General features: G+C 41.6%; 2 protein-coding genes across 2 annotated transcripts; one reads left to right on the forward strand and one right to left on the reverse strand.

Annotated features, from left to right (window-relative positions):
- Positions 1 to 282: 282 nt before the first annotated feature.
- LOC122832840 (transient receptor potential cation channel subfamily V member 1-like) lies at positions 283 to 11,434 on the forward strand. Its single transcript, XM_044119979.1, has 15 exons — positions 283 to 1,153; positions 2,614 to 2,762; positions 3,765 to 3,917; positions 4,009 to 4,146; positions 4,672 to 4,970; positions 5,727 to 5,903; positions 6,832 to 6,987; positions 7,072 to 7,167; positions 7,252 to 7,322; positions 8,346 to 8,511; positions 8,884 to 8,950; positions 9,034 to 9,362; positions 9,514 to 9,638; positions 10,727 to 10,833; positions 10,914 to 11,434. Exons 1-15 carry the CDS (start codon positions 900 to 902, stop codon positions 10,991 to 10,993), a joined length of 2,367 nt encoding a protein of 788 aa, XP_043975914.1. The 5' UTR covers positions 283 to 899; the 3' UTR covers positions 10,994 to 11,434.
- Positions 11,435 to 11,725: 291 nt separating this feature from the next.
- Positions 11,726 to 21,361, reverse strand: LOC122832841 (protein FAM222B-like). The gene is made up of 3 exons (XM_044119980.1): positions 21,187 to 21,361; positions 19,636 to 19,763; positions 11,726 to 19,291 (listed from the first exon to the last, which is right to left on the reverse strand). The coding sequence occupies exon 3, from the start codon at positions 19,032 to 19,034 to the stop codon at positions 17,685 to 17,687; it is 1,350 nt and encodes a 449-aa protein (XP_043975915.1). The 5' UTR covers positions 19,035 to 19,291; positions 19,636 to 19,763; positions 21,187 to 21,361; the 3' UTR covers positions 11,726 to 17,684.
- Between the last annotated feature and the right edge of the window lie 325 nt (positions 21,362 to 21,686).

Consider the following 21,686-nt stretch of genomic DNA (forward strand, 5'->3'; position numbering starts at 1 on the left):
AACTGCAACTTTGAGTTCTGAGTATAAAACACAGAATGTGTTTTTGTTTTTCTACTAAATGTTTATATTTTCTTACAGTTTTGGCTCTGAAAGTTTTTGTTCTTTCAGCAAAACCGATTCTGTCCACCAGAGGGAGCTGTAACATTCCTACTGGTCTGGGACTTTAAACGGTTTTAAATAACAGATGAATGTAAAAAATATCAACATATTTATGTGGTTTTTCAAACAAAAAACAACAAAATCATCATCAATACCTTCCTTTGTCAACTCAGTAAAGAACCGTGCAACATGTAAATTATAGAATGTTTAATCAATAATCAATATATTTAAGGTTGTATTTTCATTTTTGTTTCCCTATTTTATGATATTCTTCTGTTTTCTGCTGTATGTTATCCTGTTGTGTAATATTTAATATTTTCTGAACAAGCAAACTCAAACTGTCCATAAGAAAAAATCAAGAAGAAAATTAGTACTACAATTTAAAAAATGTATATTGTACAATCTATAATTTAAATATTGTGTGATTTAAACTGGCCAAAACGGTTAAGTTGTGAATGTAATTTTAATTTTATTATGAAGTATTTTGATCTCAGTAACATTTCTGGGTTTTACTGAAAAAAAACAACAAAAATTCACCAGAAACACCAGCAAATTTTCATCCTTAAAATAACAAAATTTCCACTTAACTTGATATTTTGGTCTGTGTAATGATGTAATTTTAAAATATTAAATGATTGATAAATTGATCAGTTTCTCAGTACTTTTTAATTGAGTGATTTTCGTGCTACTTTTTACTTTTACTTGAGTGAAACATGTTGAAGTGTCTCTGCTGTGACAGTTTCTGGTTCTCCGGTTAAGACCAGAAACACGGGGAGGGCGGAGCGTCGCTGAAAAACTCCATGACCTCATGCTTGCCTCCCGTTTGTTCCTGCGACGCTCCGCCTGGGGAGCTGCAGCTCCTTCACCTGCTGCCTCATCAGGAGCTGCTGCAGGTTTTTTCCACAATGGCGAAAGGAGGGAAGGGAAACGGAGAGGACCAGGAGGAACCTCACAAAGGTCCAGACAAGGAGGAAGGAGGTCTTGTGTCTCTGCTTCACAGTGAGAACTCAGAGACGGTTCCTGTGCCCATGGACAGCAACGTCTTACTGCCAAGGTAGGTGGTCCAACCGGCCAATAGCGGCTCACCTGCAGCAGGAAGACGCCAGGTAAGGTGCATGGAGTCATGTTTCGTGTAAACAGGTGTCAGCTCATTGAACGTCCTCTTTGTCCTTTTCCTCTGACCTGCAGCCGCTTCTTTTCAACCAGTTAAGTTTACTGGTGAATCACAAACAGCAATAGTCATCTATAATCATCAATGATCATCTATAATCATCTATAATCATCTATAATCATCTATAATCATCTATAATCATCTATAATCATCAATGATCATCTATAATCATCAATAATCATCAAATATGTTGGTCAAACTTTCATTTCTTATGGTTCTAAACCATCTCTTGGTTTTTAGACCAGATCTTAAGGACCTCGGTGTTTCGGCTGTTTTGCAGTTTTCTGTAAGTTTGTTCCAGATTTGTGGTGCATAGAAGCTGAAAGCTGCTTGGTTCTGGTTCTGTTGATGCTGAGACCAGAACCTGAAGATCTTTACTGTAGTTCAGTGATTTTAAAGTTTATTCTGCCAGTGGACTTCAGAACCGGCTGATGCTCCGTACTCCTGGTTTTAGTCAGAACAGCAGCAGCAGCAGCAGCGTTCTGGATCAGGTTCTTTTAGACCTGTGAAGAAACTGTAGCAGTGATTAATGCAACTAAAGATAAACGCATCATCAGGGGCGAGTAGAGAATCCAAAAATGATCCTAAAGTAACGGAGGCAAAACTTCAGCAAGTTAAAGGAAAAAGAATCAAGAAATGACCCAACGAACAGTAAATAAAACATTTGGTAAGAAGTACTACATTATCAAATAATCAATCATTTCATATTTAAAAATTACATCATCAGATGAAATTTTGGTATTTTAAAACCAAAATGACAATAATCCATAGAAGTAACAAAAATAATAAAATCAGGCAATTTTGTTTTTTTCCAAATCAATTTCTTTAAATAAAAAACAAATTAAATGTTAACATGAACTGCAGGTCTGAGTGTTTTTGGTTAAAATATGTTTGATTTTCATTCAGTGGGAAGAAAATCCAGAAATTTACTGATTACTTCATAATAAAGTTACTCAAGTAAAAGTAACTAGTTACTCACCAACTCTGCACACAAACGAGTCTCTGTAGATTTTTCTGAGATGTTATAAAAGTGATGGAAGGTTTGAAACCGTCTTTATGTGGCTCTGGACGTTCAGGTCAGAGGTCAGAGACTCTGAAACTATAACTCTAGATCTATTAATATAGATCTATAACTCCAGATCTATAATTCTTGATCTATAACTCCAGATCGTTCCTCTTCAGGTCCAAAGATAAAAAGTTCAGTTTTGTTTCTGTTCAGCTGGAGAAAGTTACATTTATCTCTTCTGAGTGTCCGTTCTGTGATTGGATGGTTCAAAGGTCACCTGGTGACATCATCAGGTGGAGCTGTGATGAATTATTGTTTGATGGTCTTCGTGTGTCAGACGGCCATCTTGCCCCGCCGGCAGCAGCACGATGTTCACCAGGGAGAAACTCTTCACGGCGGCGGCCCAGGGCGACGCCGCCCAGCTACACGGCCTGCTGGACTTCCTGCAGCTTCACCAGAAACGGCTGACGAGCCCAGAGTTCAAAGGTCAGAACATGATCGCCGCTTCATCAACCCTACAAAAAACACAACAACTTACCAAACATCCAAAAACCAGAACAAAAATAAATCATAAGTAAAATTTCAGCAGGATGTAGGTGAAGATTTTAGTCAATAATTCTTTGATATCGATTTTTAAAAAGGTTTTTATTTCACTTTTAACATGGAAGAAATGTGGCTGCTATGAGTCAAACAACTTTGGACTCATAACAACCACAGTTTTATCTTATTTTGACTAGAAACTAAACTAAAATTTCTTGGTATGATTTTGTGTTTTTTTAGTGTAAAAGCTGCAACATTGTTCTGTTATTCTGATTCATTTATTTGTAGAATTACTGCTAATTAAAGCAGTTTAATAATTAAAATGTTTTTGTTTAAATTAGTGACACGTTTTGCTCACATAAAGAATATTTGAGAAACTTTAGATTCATAAAATGTGTTTGTAGTTATTTTGTTTGTCACGTTTTGAACATTTTTATCAACAAAGTTTTTCACATGATTAGAAAAAAAACATCATTACAGATGATAAACGGATGACAGGTTGATAATCAAACGCAGCTCAAAGCAAACAGTTTCAGTCTGGAGCTAAAGGAGCTCAGCGTTTCTGCAGGTTTCCAGTTTTCTGGAGAAACTTCCATAAGAATGTTTGTATTAAAATAATGTGATTATTAACATCCAGAGTTTTTAGATAACATGTCAGCAGTTAGAAACTGCAGGAGTTGTTTTAATAGTCCATGATCCGAGAATGCAGCCTTGAGGAACTTCACATGTATTTAGCTTTGATCTTTAATCAGTAAATGAGATAAAGTGGCTCCCGGCTATCGCTGAACTCTGAAATGAGCAGACGGCCTAGTCCAAACCCACACTGGGATCTAGTAAAACCAGAACGTTTTGTTTTTCCTCTGTTAAAAATCCTTCACTGACTCAGGATTATAGAGTTATGATGTCAGAGTTGTTTAACAGGAACCATGGGTTTCATTTCTACTACAGATCCATCCAATGGGAAAACGGCGCTCCTGAAAGCTTTTCTGAACCTGAAGGACGGCAGGAACGACGCCATCGAAGTCCTGATTGACGCAGCAGAGAAAACGCTGGACTCTGAAAGCTTCATCAACGCAGCTTACACTGATCCTTATTACAAAGGTCAGAAAACACACCGTACACACACACATGCCAACAGTCTCTGTGTTTCTGCTAAACATGAAGGATCCGACTTCCTGTAAAACCCAATCAGGTCAGACGGCCCTGCATGTGGCCGTTGAAAGACGAACGCTGTTCTACGTGAAGCTGCTGGTCCAGAAAGGAGCAGACGTCCAAGCCAAAGCCAACGGGACTTTTTTCCAGCGCAACGCAAAGCTGGGCTTTTATTTTGGTGGGTAATTTCCTCCAAGAGAGATAAAGACGCTTTAGGGCCGCTCAGAACATCGTCACCAAAAACTCAAGATATTTTGAGATCAGTCTTAGACTTTAAAAAAAAAAAATTCTGAGTTTCAAAACTCATAAACGTGCAATTTTTTTCTACAGAATTTCTGACATAAATTTGAGTTTTTTAATAGAAAATTTTCAACTTTTCAAACTGAAATATTCTTCTGTTTTGGTTAGAAAAATTCTGAGGTTAATTCAAAACTTCTGTTATTTTTTTATATAAAGTTTTCAAACTCTAAAATTTTCCTGTTTTTCTTTTTTAATATAAAATTTCTAAGATTAATTACAAATTTCAGATTTTTTTCTAGCAAATTTTTGACTTTTAAAACTCAGAAATTTCCCTGTTTTTCTATGAAATTCTTGACATTAATTCCAAATTTCTGAGATTTTATTTGTGTTTTGGTGGGAATGTCCTGTTCAGAAGCTGAGTTTGTTGGTTTTACCGGTCAGATCAGGATTTGTTCTCCCTCAGGCGAGCTGCCGCTGTCTCTGGCCGCCTGCACCAACCAGCCGGAAGTCGTTTCGTTTCTCCTGGAGAACCCGTACCGGAGAGCCGACCCGGCCGACCGCGACTCGCAGGGGAACACCGTGCTGCACATGCTGGTGGAGATCGCCGACGACTCGGCGGAAAACACGGAGACGGTCGCAGAAATGTACGACAAAATCCTGGTTCTGCAGCACAAACTGAACAGCGAAGTCCAGCTGGAATCGATGGAGAACAACGAAGGTCTGACTCCGCTGAAGTTGGCAGCCAAACTCGGCAAGATCGGGGTGGGTTGGATTTCTGCTGAAGGTTTCATGAAGCAGCTCCCAGAGGCCGCGCTGCGTTACGGAGGATAGAAACGGAATAGAGGATTACATTGCTGCCAAAAAACTCAGAGATTCGGAGATTAATCTCAGAAATGTTCAGAGAAAAACGAGAAAATTTCTCAGCTTGAAAAGTCAAATAATTACTAGAAATAAATTAGTAATTCTGAGAAAAACAAGAACATTTCTGAGTTTGAAAAGTTTAACATTTGGTAGAAAAAAATCCGAAATTTTAATCTCAAAAATTGTCTAGAAAAAACCTGAAAGTTACAAATTTACTGGAAAAGGTTTTAAATTTTGAGATTAATCAGAATTTTCTAAGAAAACAAATCTGAATTTGAAAAGTTGAAAATTCCCTTTAAAAAATTTCTGAAAATTTTTCATTTAATCTCAGAAACTGAAAACAAAAAAAACATGAAAAATTTCAGAATTTCAAAAGTGGAACATTTTTGAAACTCAAATATTGAAGATTTTCTAGAAAACTTTTGAGAGTCTCTAAATGTATTTTTTTAAAATAAAATTTTCAATTTCTCAAGCTGAGAAATTTCCACATTTTCTCTGGAATATTTCAGATCTCACTCTGAACATTTCTGAGTTTTTCGCCAGAGGTTTCTGACTCGGTTCTGATGGTTCTGATGTTTCTGATGTTTCTGACTCGGTTCTGATGTTTCTGACTCGGTTCTGATGTTTCTGACTCGGTTCTGATGTTTGTTCGTCCAGCTTTTCCGCCACATGTTGAATCGGGAGTTCGTGGCGGAGGAGACGCGGCGGCTGTCCCGGAAGCTGACGGAGTGGGTCTACGGACCCGTCCACTCCTCCCTCTACGACATGAGCTCCATGGACACCGCAGAAAACAACTCGGTGCTGGAGATCATCGTGTTCGGGAGCGAAACCCCGGTCAGAACTTTAGACTCTCAATTCATTTCCAAGTTAAGGTTACGATCTGTGAATTTTGTGAATAAAATCAGGCACTAGGTTAATAATTATGCACAAAGAAACCAAAATAGTAAATATTTATCTGCACCTGTGATGCAGCTGATTTGTTGGCTTCATGTTTTCATTTCAGACGAAGCTTTGAGTCAAAACAAGTTTCATTATAAAACAGGTTGTTAGATGAATGGAAGCCATTAATAATTTAATAATTATAAATTATAAATCTATATACTGTCACATAAAAATAGTTCCTCTCATTTAAATTATTTTTAGTAAAATGAGCCCAAAAATATTAATTTCAAGCCTGCAGTAGTTGTCAATGTTTACATATTTATTTATTAATTCATTTATATTTTGTTTTTAATTTTTCATTTCTTTATTTATTATAATGTATTGTTTATTTTGTTATTTATTTGTTTTGCACTAGTAACTCTTAAATATTCATATATTTATAGTTTTTAAATATTTTTCTGTAAAATGTTTTAATTTGAGTGATTTATAGTGAACCCTGGTAGTTAGAGATTCTGTGTAAAACATTTAAATTACATATTTTAACTGTTCTACTTTAACACACAGTGGAAACTGTTAGCGCAGCAGCTAGCATCTACAGTTTCCCTTATTTTTGTTCTTTTGGGTTCAGCCAATCAGCAATTAGGAAAATAAATTATCCTCCTTAATTGGCTGATTTGCATATTTTCATTTTCTGAAACTATATCTTTGGTATCCATCAAGAGATTTTCTGAATTTCACAGAAAATCTGTGATTGTCTTTAAAGTTTTGATTTGCCGGCTTTAGTTCGATTATATTAAGAGCAGAAAACAAACCAAATGTTTCACGTTGGAAGTAAAAAGCTGTTAAAGAGGATCAACCTTTTCCTGTACATCTGTTTCAGAATCGCCCAGAGATGCTGCAGATCGAACCTCTTCGCAGTCTTCTCCAGGACAAATGGCAGAGATTCGCCTCCAAGCTGTTCCTCCTGAACTTCTTGTCTTATTTAATGTACCTGGCCGTCTTCACCGCGGTGGCGTACTACAGGAAAGACGGACAGGTGAGGCAGAAACAGGAATTCGGTTAAATCAGGGGTCAAACGGCGGAGTCGTAACGGACAAACTGTTTGTGTTTTCCCTCTCAGCCGCCGTTCCCAGTGGAAAACGTCCCAGCTGATCACCTCCGCTGCGTCGGTGAGATCATCAGCGTCCTGGGAGCAGCCAGGTTTCTCTACAAAACTGTACGGAAGCAGAAAGCAGCCGAATGCATCTCATAACTCTGTCTGGATCGGCTGCAGTAACGCGTCTTATTTTGAAATCTGTAGATAACCATTTTCAGGAGGAACCCCCCAAACATCAGGTCTCTGTTTACTGATGGATTCACTGAAATTCTGTTGTGAGTATCATCACTTTCTCTCCTCTAACCCAAAGATACCAGTCTGCGGCTCTTCCCCAGGGCGTCAACCAGCAGGGAGCGGCACATAACTGTAAAATTTAATGTTCAGTTAAGTCCCAGTGTTGGTCATAATGGAGTAAGCACTGTTAAAAATACATCCGTTTATACAATGCTAACCGTTAGCTGCTAGCTGCTAACTCTGAGCTAATTACAAACAAGTTGGTGTTTGATTCAAAGTCCCTCATCAGCACTAAGTTAGTTATTTCTCATTTTTTATATACATATATTGAACCAAATCTGATGTTTGTTTTATTTTATGGATTTTTCTGAAAATTAATTGTTTAATTGGATAAAAATTTGACACATTCTGCAGTTTTCATTTGTCCATTTATCCAATGCTAATTAACTTTTATTTTAATTGGTTTTCTAAGATAAAAGGCAATTTATTACCTAAAATACAACAAAACATTTATTTAGTAAATATCTGATAATTTGTAGCAAAAGATGAATAAACATGAGAAAACAGAACATGTATAAAGTTTAGGGCTGATCTATTGATTATTTTGGGATCAACTGATTAATAGCAAAAGGTGCTTAACAGGAGATTTTTATTGATTTATTTTTTTTAGACTTTGAACCAGATGAACCTAAAACTGCAGAAAAGGGTTTTTATGTTAAAGGTAAAATATTTATTTTTTGTAGCTTTTGCTAAATTCTTGCTCTTATCAAGCCGTTTTTTTCAGCAAAAGCTTTTTTGGGGTCTGTATACTTCATATAATTATTAATTGATTAGTTCAATAATTGATTAATCAAATTAATTTGATTGTTTCAGTTCTGCTTTCCAGAAATCAGAACAGCGAACTGAACATCTTCCTAATAACTCAGTAATCCGATGATTAGCAGTCACACGTCTGCTGTCGATTCATGTTTTCTGTTTTTCTTCCTGCCTGATAGTAAACTGTCCTCCATGTTTGTAGTTTTCTGCAGCCTCTTTCTGCCTCATCCTGTCCTCCATGTTTGTAGTTTTCTGCAGGCGGTCCTGCTGCTGCTGTGTGCGGTCCTGTACTGCTGCGGGCGGACAGAATACGTCGGGCCGCTCGTCTTGTCTCTGGCTCTGGCCTGGATGAATGTTTTATATTACACACGAGGCTCCAGGCAGCTGGGGATCTACAACGTCATGATGCAGAGAGTAAGAGCTCAGCAGCGGCTCAGTGGCTACGGCAGGCCGTCGTAACATTAAGTCAGTTCATACGGCTGTTTGTAGTTACATTGTAGAAATCAAAAATTTCTATCGTCCTGCAACCACTTCCTGTCGTCTTCTTTGTCATTTCCACCAGCAGTAACATCCGGTTGTTGTGACTTGCATGATGCAAAAAAGTGTTTTCTTTTCAGCTTTGTGAAAAATACAATTACAATACGACAAAAACAAAGAAGACAAAAACAAAAAAAAAAACACCTAATCCTTGAGCCAAAACGTTTTTAAAATCATAAAACAAGTTTTTGTGAAACTGTATGGTGAATGGAGACGCAGGTAGAGCGACCTCAGTCTGCTCCTCTTCAGATGATCCTGGGCGACCTTCTGCACTTCTTGTGCATCTACGTCGTCCTGCTTTTTGGATTTTCTGCCGGTAATATTTCTAAACACAAGGATTTCAACACAACGACTGATTCGGTTCGGACTCCTAACCTGCAGTCGACGTTTCCTCTGCAGCCGTCTGCACCCTCATCGACGACTCACCTGCAGGGAGTCCGACCAACGGCCCGGTTCCACTGCCAAGGAGCTTTAACGTCGAAACGTTCAAATGCGAGAAGCCGAGCTACAACGACATCGGCTTCACCACGATGGAGCTGCTGAAGTTCACCATCGGGATGGGCGACCTGGAGTTCACCGACCACGTGCAGAACAAGACGGTCTTCTACGTCCTGCTCATCTGCTACATCGTCCTCACCTACATCCTGATGCTCAACATGCTCATCGCCCTGATGGGGAACACAGTGGAGAGAATGACGGAGCAAAGCCAAACCATCTGGAACCTGCAGGTGGAAGATTCATGTCCAAACGATTAGATTCATGTCCAGTGAATATAAATGTGTAACATGCAAGCAAACCTTTTAAAAGCGAACAAATAGGTAGAGAAACCCGTCACCTGTGTGAATCAGTTGGAGAAACCGTCTTGTTGTCGTTTCCCAGAGAGCCTTCACCATCCTGGACATGGAGAGGACTCTGCCGCGGTGGCTGAGGACGAAGCTGCAGTCCAGAGCGTCAGAGATGGTCTGCATCAGGAACGACCAGGACGACCCTCGGAGATTCGTCAGGTGAATGTTGATGGATTTGTCTGGACCAGTCAAGAATTGGCAGCCATGATGAAACTAATTTTCTTTAAAGGTGACCGTTTATGCTTCTTTGAACAGGTTAGGATCAGTCGACTGGGTTTGGAAACATTCATTACATTTTTTACATAAAATCATTCTTAAATTCTTAAATTACAAGGTTTTAGTCTGGAGCTCCTTTTAGAAGGAGCTGTTTTAGGGCCTCTGTCGCTTTAAATCCACGCCCCCAACTCAACGTTTACACTCGCACATGAAAATGGCTGAAAACAGATTTGCAATTATGCAATCCTACATCTTTGAAAAGCAGAAGTGGAGCCTCCTGCACAACCAACAGAAATGCAGCAAGTGGTTCCTGGATGGTAAATCAACAGCAAAACTCTTGTCTTTTCCAGCAGCCATTGTACAGTGGCGAAACCAACCAAACCTGCTGGAGCTCAGCGTGTGTTGCTATGCAACGGGCTGTGGTTGCTGGGCAACGGGCTGTGGTTGGCTGTGGTTGCTATGCAACGGGCTGTGGTTGGCTGTGGTTGCTGGGCAACGGGCTGTGGTTGGCTGTGGTTGCTATGCAACGGGCTGTGGTTGGCTGTGGTTGCTATGCAACGGGCTGTGGTTGGCTGTGGTTGCTAGGTAGCAGTGCCTGCTGATTTGTGACGTTAAATTCGGAGGTTTTTAAAACTGCTCATTTTCCGCCGTTTCAATGCGACAGTAAGTCGGGTCGAAAACATCCAGCGTTTTTTTTTTTTTTTCTTTCCTAAAAACAGATTTGGATGCCGTCATGAATCAAACTTTCTCCAATAAAGTTTCTGTTTAAGTTGCTGGAAATAAAGCAACTTTTTCCAAAGCAACAAAATAGAAAACTTTCAATAAATATAAGTAAAATGTCAGTGACATTTTAGGATTTAAAGTCATTTGTTTTATTGAAATGTTGAATGTTTTAATTTATCACTAAGCACGTAAAAAAAAAAACACATTTCACAATAAGATTATAATTTTTATCTTTTCTGGTGTTTAGTAGAATATTCCATGGACTTTGCAGCATTTTGGTGGGAACGTCGACGTTTCGTCTCTTTCAGAGTGACAGAAATGAACTGGAATAAATGGCGATCGGATCTCGGCGTTAAACTGAAGGAAGAACCTGCAGATCAGCTGACGACCGCAAGAACTGAGGAGGAAACCTCTGGTAAAGGAAACATCCGGTGTACCTTCACTGCTGTTTCCTGTTGCTTGAAATTTACTAAAATGTAGAAACTGACTGTTCAGGGAATCCATGGAACGTGAACGTTCTTCTCCAGAGGATTCGCTCCAGACGACGCCAACAGGAAGACAGCTGCGTTCTCTAACTCAAACTCTCTTATTTTTATTTCTTTAACACATTTCTCATAACTCAACATAATTCTTCTTTGTCTTAAGAAACTTTATTATAGGCACATTTAATCACATCTTTAAAAACATGAATGTATTTCCAGAAATGTTCAAGCTAATATCTTGTATAATTGAATGTGTTTCTTCTGTTACCTGTTTATTTAGACATTAACTGTGAAGGTGATCATAATGCCAAGTTAAAACATTTAAACAGACTACCTCATGTGGGAGGAAAGTTTTTCTACTGATGAGTAAAATCTGATCTGATTTTATTAAATAATGTTTAGATTTAACAGAAGTCAATATATTTATATCTAGTAAAAAACGCTCACTGCTAAGCAGATAAAAAAAAAAAAACTCTGCATTAAGTCAGTTTGAAGAATCAAAAGTTTTTCACAATAAAAGATACTAAAAAGTTTTGTGTTTTGTTACATCCCGCTACCCTCACCCTGACTCGTTCTTATTTATTTTATTTTGATTACGGGGGAGAAGAGGCCGCAGCATTAAGTACGTAATGATTTAAACAAAAGGAAACGGAGTAAAGGAAATAAAATCACCTGACGGAGTCTGGAGGTAAAAGAAAAGTAGGAAGAATCTTCCAGCTGAACAACGTCCAGAACCAGAGGGAAAAATCAAACATGGCGCCACCTGCTGTTCCAAACGCAGAAATCTGAAAACGTTCAGAATAAAGACGCACCAATCGCTAAAGTTTTGTGTTTGCAAACTTTATTTTGGTTTGGGGGGGGGAATGTTTGTGCAAGACATTTGAGTTCCTGAAGGTTAGGCAAAACTGGAAATATCACATTTTCACACACAGAGACAGAAAGGCCCGTCCACCAGCGGTCAGAACATTTTGGTTCTCACAACCCAAACAGCTGGATCAGAGCAATAAGAAACCTAGAGTGACTGCTGGGTTCCTTCACCGGAATGTGCTTCAGTAGACGAGTCTTAGAGTGCAAACAGACGTGTACCGATCTCCCTCTGGACCTCGAGCGGAACCAGGAAACACAAAGCTCTGGTTCAGTGGCGGTTCTGGCAAACCCGACCAATTAAAACCCAGGAAATGATTCCTGATTTGCACAAACCAGGTGAAGTAACATCTGCAATTTCTACAATTCAAAAGCAACAGAATACCTGCTTAGACAAATTACTTCCATTAGTTCCAATAAATCTGACGCCCCCTTTAGAACGTAGTCCTGGGCATCCGCCAAACGACCCGTTCACTCTAGATTTTCTTATGCTCAGTTCACATCTTTGATTTTTACTTCACGAGATTCTCTGAAAGCAACAGAACAAAAGCAGCAGCAGCAGCAGTTCTTTACATCACCAGATTGTTACTGTCAGAAGACAAAGCTAGCTGCTAGATGTTAGCACGCACTGCTAGGATGGACTAGTAGCACCTAGCTGCCGCTCTTGTCTGGCCAGTAGCTTGTCCATAGTAGCAGCTAACTGCTAAAATGGCTAGCTGCTTCTCTTGTCCATCCTAGTAGCTACAAACCACTAGCCACTTCACTTGTCCATACTAGTAGCAGGTAATATCTTACTGCTAGTGGCTAGCTGCTTCTGTTGTGCATATTAGCAGCTACTAGCCACTAGCCGTTGTTTCTCTTGTCCACACTAGTACTAGTGGTTTGTCCATTCTAGTAGCAGCTAGTCGCTAAATACTAGCGGCTAGCTGCTTCTCTCATCATTATTAGTAGCTATTAGCTGCTACTTGTCAGTTTAAGTACTAGTAGCCGATCCAGTTAACTGCTAACAGTTAGGCGCTAGCTGCTGGCCGCTCAGAGAGAGAGGGACACCTGGTCACTTTGGTCGTGAGTCAGCAGCAATCGGTTGACGCCCCACAGCGTCAGCGAGTCGTGGCACGCTTCAGGACTTGGGTCCGTCACACAGTATCAGTAGTTACAATAAGTAGCTTGGTCCCCCCCAGAAACACACACACACACACATTAGATTCACTTTGTGCACACCTGTGCAGGTACCCACACACACGCCCACGCCCACACACACACACACACACACTTGTCCATACTAAGCCCAGTGGAGGCACTTCATATGAAACAGTAGAACCTGACTTCAACGGGCTGCACTGAGGCGGTTCCGAACCAGAGGCGGCTCGGTCCGACCGTTTAGTGTTTGAGCTCGTCTGATTGGCTGTTGGGGGGAAAAACCCAAAACGTGAAACTTAATCCGGGTTAGTGTGGCGGCTTCAACGCCTCCGAGTGTCCGTTCACCCGACCGGAGCGGGTTTCTCCCTCCACTGGTGCAGCCCAGATCATGTTACTATTTATAGACACACACCGGATCAGTGTGCTGATTAAATTCAATAGCAGCTTAAAGGGACAGGCACATCAAAAACGAAAGCCAGGGAAGCAGAAATTAACTCCCGTCAAGTATAAAGAGCCGAAACGAGACTCTGGTCGCTTCGCTCCTGCACCGCATCAGAAACGCCAGGAATTAACTAAATAAGACATTAAACGAGACATTTCTGATATTTTTCTTATTAAAGCTCCACAAAGTTTTAACAACCAGCAGAAATATATAAACCAACTGAAAAAAACTAAATCTCAAATATTTTTGGCCTAATTTGTGGAGCAAATATCTCTGTACATTTGAAGCTGAGGAAAACTTTTCAGGAAAAGAGGAATATAGGAACATATAGGAGCTTGTGTTGCTTAAATAACTCTTAATTATTGATAAAAATTTGACAAAATGTTAAGAGTCAGACTACGAGAAATAAGTTAGGAGAAAAATAATGAGGAAAAAACTGTAGTGTTCTGAGAATTATGACAAAATTAAGAGATTAAAATTTTTAAAACAGCAAGTCGAAACAGAACAAAAATAAGAATTTAAGAAAAATAAGCATTAAGAGAAAAAGTCAAAATATGAAGAAATAAAAGTCGTAACAAGAGAAGAATAGTAATATTACTATAATAAAGTCCTAATTATATGATAATAAATAATATGAGATTAATGACATATTATTACCAGAATAAATTCATAAAACTCACAACAATAAAGTTGAAATAATATGAAGGTAAACTATTAATATTAATATTATTAGTTTTAGTAATAGTAGAATAAAGTATTAATTTATGACAACTTGCAAAAATAAATTAGGAAAACATTAGGAATGTTGAGCATCTGGTGAACTTTAACTTTGGTGTCAGTTTCACAAATAAAAACTTTTAACACAAATTATTATCTGTAGCAGATAGCAGCAATATTTGCATTTTTTTAAAGTAATTTTATGACTTTATTCTGGTGATTTAGTAATAAAACAAAAAAATTTAAAAATGTTTCAGTCCGCCCCAAATACTCAATCATAGAAAAATGTCTTGTTATAAATAAGAAAAAAAAATCTGCCAGTGAATATTTTTAAATCAACATCCAAGAATCATTGGCTAAAAACAAGCTCCTATATTTGTAGAAAAGTTATTTATGAATTTTGTCTCAGCCCAACTGAAGACATTTGCAGTAGAAAGTCGACTAAAACGGAGACATTTTGTGTTTTTGCAGTGAAAGAGCGAACCGATCCAAAAATCACCGTTTGACTTTTTACGATAATAATTCAGCTTTCGTAATAATTCAGGCCTCCGACTTCATCCAGGTGGAACCGGCTGAGTCACATTTGGCCCCTGAAGTGGAAACTAGTATGGCTTCTGGACAGAGAAATAAAAACATTTAGAAGTATTTCAGAACCCTAACAGAAACAGAAACATTTAAAACGACTGCTACAGCCCCGCTCTACATCTCTATCCACTTTATAAAACGCTGGAAAAACTCCCCAGATGTCAGAAGGGCGGGAGTTTCAGTGACGGCTCCAACCTCGTCCAATCAGAAACCAGAGTCCGGCTTTTAGTTACCACGACAACGGCAGCGCTCCGACCCTGAAGCTAACAGTCGTATTTAAGGCTTTAGTCGCTGTGCAGCGTCACTCTGTAGGCATGGGCAGCAGCATCAGGGCTTTAACTAGGCCGGCTGCTGAAACTGCTAAAACTTTCTGCCAGTCAGTTTGCTTAAAGAAAGGCGACAACATTTCCTATCAGTTACAACAGAAAGATAAATGAAAGGTTTCTGACAAAATGATTGAGTCTAAAGTATTCACAGGCCAAGAAATTAAAAATAAAACTAAATTCAAACACATAAAGCAGTCTAATTTTTTTAGTTTTTCATCATAAATCCAAAACATAATAATGATTTTCCTGGATCAAATCTAGTTTTTGAATTCTTTTGAGTTCGATTGAACAAATTTATTCTCAGCATTTGGATTATTTTACTTCAAAACATTTTCATTAAATAAAAGCTGATTTAGGGGGAAAAACACTCTGGATAGATGTGGTTCTACTTATAAAAAGATTTATACTTTGTGTTGAACTTAACATTTTTTCATGTTCGTAATAATTTTACCCTGATTAAAAATAAAATCACCATCTGGATCGATTATTTCTGATGAATAGATCAAATTATTATCATTCTTGAATTGCAGTCGGGGCCCACAAATGGCCCCGGGCCGCACTTTGGACACCCCTGACCAAAATCATCAATCCACTGTGCAGCAAAGATTGTTAGTGAATATACTCCTCCCATCCTGAGGGGGCGCCAAATAAGAATGATGACGACTCAGAAAACCAACAATGTTTTTACAAATACAGCAAAAAAAGTTCTGAAACTGTCAGAAGTGTTAGTTTTTTTCCCACCTCATTGTCGCCCCCTGTCAGGTTGGAGGAGAAACTGCATTTCTGAGTGAACCGCTGTGTTTGACCTGAGCTGAAATAGTCAGAACATGAGGCTGAAATTCCTCAGTTTGGGGGAAGTTCTGATTGTGAAACTGGAAAAGTAGCCAACTGTCATCTAAACGTGTGAAAATACAGTTAGCATGCTACAGCTAGCATGTCAGCTAACGAGATAGTCCAACAAATTAACCAGTTATCAAACTATAATTATAAGGGTGAGAAAATAACTAATATTCCACACAATAAGGCCTGCAGAGATTACTTTATACCCCCTTTTCCTGAAACTCTCCTTAACATATCGGACCATAAAATGGCTTACCGAACCGCTCAGTAGAAATCCGGCATAAGATTTTTGTTTTAGTCTTAATACAATTTTTAAAATGCATCAAGAAATCCTCTACTGAGCAGACTACACTTTTTCTTAATGAAAAGTCGAGAAATATCTGCAGACCAGAAGATGGGAAAGAGCACGAGAATTAGATCAGGTAACAGGAAGGCTTTTCAGTTTTTAACTTTTGTTTGTGATTGAAATTTAGGAAACATTGGCAGCCTTTGGGAAAGTTGAAGCAAAGATTTAAATCTTCAGTTGAATACCAACAGAAATACTAGCCATGCTAACTGTGCTAATGGCTAATAGGGAGCTAAATGCTCTATAGCTATGATGCTAAAAGACCAAGATGCTACAGACTACTAAGTGTGACCCTAACTTCAATCCAAATGGTCCTCCACACACAGTGTGACGTCCCCTCTTATAAATTAAACAACGCTGACGGCAGAAAAGCTAGCTAACGTTTTTTTAATATTCAGCAGGAAATCAATCCGTCCCTATTTATTTATTTTTTCTTTTCTGTTTTAAATTAATGCATTAGATGAAGTTTCCGGATGTTTGTTATGATTTTTAGGTGGATGTTTCTGAGAACCTGGAACCGGCCCAAACCCGCTCCCTCCAAACGAACCCCAGGATCCACAGGAAGTGGGTTTGCTGCTTATCGCTAACAGAAACCAAACCGATTCAGAGACGCTTCAGGAAAGAGGTGAGTAGATGCGCTGAAGAGGGGGAGTCGCTATCACACGCCGTTCTGACAGAACGCTTTCGCTTCACATTAACCAGACTTAAAGACGGAGTTTCTCCTCCTTCTGCCAAACTTTTACATTTCTACAGTTCAAGTAGGGCGATCTACGGATCCACAACAACTAAAGAACAACAAGAAAACCCGGCGAAGAGACGGGGAAAGTTCAGAACCGCAGAGCAAAGCCGAGCGTTCGGGGCGGAGATGAGAACCCGTGGTTCCAGGACTTCCTGAACTCGCCTCTGGGTGCTCGTAAGGCCACGAATGCTGAGAAAAGTCGTGAAACTGAGAAGTGCTGCGGCGGTCCGGAGCGGCGACGCTCGAGCTCGGGAAGCTTCCACTGAGAGCCTCCCAGCCTCGGCGGTCTTCACAACCCCAAGGCGCCGTGCGGCGCCGGTCCATCACACGAAGCCAAACCACAAAACTCTGGAGCAGAACTGGGCGGTAAATCGATCACATCGATTAATCAAATTTTAGTTTTCTGAAGATTAAAAGGTCTGGATTTATTTTCACAAATGATCTCACTGAGTCGGAGTGATGTCATGGTGGCCATCTTGTTTAACAAGTGGTTTTTTTACAGCTTCTGTTCTCTTCAGGTCAACTCTATGGTGAAATATTAGAGCCAGGCTACAAGTGCAGAGACTTCCCCCTGGTAAAATTGTGTCTTTATTTTGCTAAAATTATGACTATATTCGCATAATTAAATAATTAGAACATTTATATTGTGGCTCAGAGGGAACCAGAAAATCCACTTCAGAAAATATTTTTGGATTTTCTTTTTAAGAAAAGAAAGCGATTTTTTATCGCCCGGCTCTGCTCAGCAGGTCGAAGTGCTGTTGGGAACAAACGGGTGGATGTGGAGTCTAATGGTAACCTTGGTGATGATGGCCGCCGCCGCGGTGCATCTTATGCATCAATTCCCCGCTCTGCTCCTGCATGCCGGGGATCTGGAAGTCCTCGCCGAGGAACTCCACGCTGTGCTGCAGCAGCTTGGGCTGGCCGGCCGAGCCGTCCTTCCCCGGCCGATACTTGGCTCCCGGGATGCGCTCTGCGGCGGCGGCGTGTCCGCCCTGAAAGCCCACCGGCAGGTCCTGAGGAGTGCTCCCGTTGTTTCCGGCGGCGGCCGGGACGGCGCCCCACGCCGGCTGCAGGTAGTGGCCGTTCAGGTAGGAGCAGTTGGTGGAGGAGGGGGGCAGCGTTTTGTGTGCGGCGTGCTTCGGCGGGAAGCTGTGCGCGGCGGCGTTGGCGGGCGGCTTGTGGCCGTAGCTCAGGCCGTGGGAGGGGAAGGCGCACTCCGCCGCCGGATCCAGCCGCGGGTTTTTGCAGGGATGCGCCCCCTCCGGCGGCTGCTGCATGTGGGCCAGCTGGTGCTGCGCCCAGGAGCGCTGCTGCTGCTGCAGCTGCAGCAGATGCTGCTGCTTCTGCTGCAGTAGGTGCTGCTGCAGCTGCTTGTCGCTCTCCGGGTGGAAAGCAGCCATGTTGTTGTTGCTGCAGGCCGAGGCGGGAGCCGGAGCGGCCGGCTTGTCCATCAGCAGGCAGCTGGAGACGCCGCCAGCCCCAGAGGCATGCTGGGAAACCCTGGAGCTGGCGCTGATGAGCTGGTTGCGGCTGATGGGACTGGGGTTGGCGATCTGGCCCTCGCAGACGGACGTGGCGCCCATGCCGGCGCGCGCCTGGCACAGCTGGTTGATCTGTAGCACGATGCTGCTCAGGTCGCCGGGCCGCGCCTGCTGCAGGCTGGCCGCCATGGACAGCGGGATGGTGGAGGTAGATACCGTCACGTTGGGCGGGGCGTCAGCGTCCGGCAGCTTACGGTTGCCGTACGGAGGCGGCGGCAGGGCGGAGGGGCCCGGCGGCGCCGCCTGCATGGCCGCGCTGTCCTGGACATGCCGCAGCTCCTGAGTCGCTCCCAAAGCTGGAGCTGGAGCCGCTTGATGCTTCAGAGTTTGCATGTGAGGGAGGTGCTGCTGCGGCATGGCGGCGGCACAGGGTACCACGTCCTGAGGGGGCGGCTGCCGCTGGATGGCGGGTGGATGCGTCAGCCTCTGCTGCTGCTGCAGAGCCTGAGAGTGAGCAATGCTCCTCTGGTGATGCTGCAGCGCCATGGGGTGCGCCAGGCTCTGCTGCGGATGCTCCGCCCCCTGCTTCTGAGCGGCCAGGTGCGGGAGGTTTAAAGTGCTGGGCGCGGCGTACGGGCCGCTCTGAGGGTTCATGGCGGCTTAGAGGCGCGCAGGCGGGCCCAGGAGCCCGGCGCCGGCGGCCAGCTGCGGAGGGTACGGGCTGTGGCGCTGCGCGGACGACGACGTGTCCAGGCCGTTGACAGTGCGGCGGACGTGTTTCTTCTGAGGAACCTTGATGCTGTTTGGGAAGATCTGGATGCTCAGAGGTTTGTCGGCGACTTTCTTAGCATAGGCGTCCAACTCTGCAGGCGTCGGATGGGCAGCAGATCTCATCTTCTGTGTGGTTTCCCCTGAAACATTCAGTCAGTCGGCATTAAAACAGCTTTTAGACACCAGGCAGGAAATCTGCATTCACCTGTAACATTCGATAGATTAAGAGCATCTTTTTAATCAGTTTGTTGTATTTACTGTTGATCTTAACTTTTCATTTTAACCAGAGAACCTTCTAGGGAAAAGTGTTGAGAATTAGGTAATGCTAAAGACTTGATGCATGTTATTGTTTACATCTAGAGATTTCACATGTGCTCAACGCTGGAGGGCAAAAAGACGATTCCTTCACATGCCGTCCATCGCTGCGGTAGAAATATGTCTGCAAAAGCAATTTTCCTAAAATCTGATTGTGAAACATGCTTACATTTCTGAAGTCCAGTGTTCATCTGCGTGCGGTGAAGAAATCGGATGGCGAGGTCACCTGACGCTGGCAGACAAGCCAGCATGTCACTGCTCCTCTACTGCAGCGGCGGACGGGTCCCTCTCATCGCCCTGGAGACAAGCAGAGCCGCCGCTGGACGTTAGAATATAAAGTTAATACAACACAAGATGATGTCAATTTGGAATCAAGTTCACGCAAGTATGTGAAATTATTGCCGCATTATTTGTTGCACAATGTTTAGGTTCCAAAGTTTTCTCAAAACTCCACTTCTGTCAGAGTTTGTAATGATTTTAAACTGAGTTTTTGTTTAGATTAAAACCTAAAATGCATAAATAGGTATTTGTTTTACCAGATATATCACTGTGTATGGACACAATCCTCCTCCAACACAGCTGAATCAAATGAATGATTCAAAATTCAACCGCCTGATGCAGCTCTGTCACACCAGGAATTCATCTAGGAAACATTTCTATAGACGCCTCTTTGTAAACCGTTTAACTGTCCCAAACAAGCTGTACTTCTCCGTTTTCTCTGTCACAAACTTTAACATTTAACCTGAGATGGAATGAGTGGCTCTGCTGGAACGTCCGCTCCTGGAAAGGTTAGTGGATGTTTTTAAACATTCCCACTTGTGAATAATCTCTGGTGAATTTGTTCCTTGGTGTTGCATTAACTCATGCTTCAGTCACCAGGGAGCGGCTCGAGCATCTGATCAATAAACGACTAGAAACCAGATTTAAATCATTTCTGAACCTTTCAAAACAGTTTTATTATGATCTGGTGAACACTGTAAAAGGTGACCGTGTGACAGGTGCTCTAAAAACTCATGAGTCATGTTGCAGAGCTGCATGTTTGAACACACACATCGCAGGACTTCCTAAACGAAGCCAAATCCCACCAACAGTCACTTCAGGCCGATTCGCAGCACAATAAACAGTTCCAGAAAGCAGATCAATAACAGAATCATAATTAGCTCCAGTTCACTGGAAGAGCATATTCATGCAGACATTTATCATCCATTTACAGGCTGATTCATCACTGATTCACTTCCAGATTCACGACTCATTGAAAAGTCCTGGATTTCTCTAGAAACTACGTGGAGAAAAGAGGTTAATTTCCTTTTACACCATCAGAGACACACAGAGGACAAATTCAGACAATAATTCAGGTTCATAATACACATTTAGAGCAGAAACCTCATTTTGTTCTCTATTTAAAGCATTTTTAGAGCAGGGCCTGGTCACACATTCAGAACAGAAACTAGCTCTGTAGTGTTTATCTCCTAGCTAACATTAGCACCGATCCATTATAAACAGCCCGAATCCGGCTACTGAACACGGACAGCGGGATCAGCGGGGCCTCGGTGCTCCTCTGACCGGACTTAAATGTCGTCGATGGGGAGTTTATCTCGAGCCAAACCCAATAAATAAGGAGCTTCTTTGTGCTTGTTGTGACCAGGCCAGCTGCTCTGAAAACTTTAGCATTTTTAGCACCAGCAGCCACAGAAGACGCGTTAAACGCAATGATACTCACTCCTCGCAAAGTTATGAGTAAAGCCGCTTCATTTTGTTGAAATTCAACAATAATAAATAAAAATTGAAGACACCATCCTCCGCTGGCCGCTTCTCCGAGCTGCTGTCTGGCTACGGCAGCAACATCTGTTCCTCTCCTCCTTCTCCGGGCTCAGCGGCGATGCGGAACCGGCTCAGAGGCGCTCTTCCGCCCCCTGCTGGGCGGGAGAGGAGGGACAAAAACATTTCATGTCTCGGAACCAACAGAAAACATCTTTATTGTTTACTAGTTTCTTAAACTATTAGAGTATATCTTCAACCAGAGGCGGGTAGAGTACCCAAATATTGCACTCCAGTAAGAAAAGCAACACTTCAACATATTTTTATTCGAGTAAAAGAAAAATGTAGCAAGAAATACTCAAGTGAGTATAAAAAAGTATTTGCTAAAAAGTCTATTCAAGTACAGAGTAACTGAACAAATTATTATTCATTTCATATTTAAAAATTACATCATCAGATGGA

The sequence above is a fragment of the Gambusia affinis genome, linkage group LG06 (genome assembly GCF_019740435.1).
Source record: "Gambusia affinis linkage group LG06, SWU_Gaff_1.0, whole genome shotgun sequence".
In the NCBI taxonomy this organism is placed as follows: Eukaryota; Metazoa; Chordata; class Actinopteri; order Cyprinodontiformes; family Poeciliidae; genus Gambusia; species Gambusia affinis.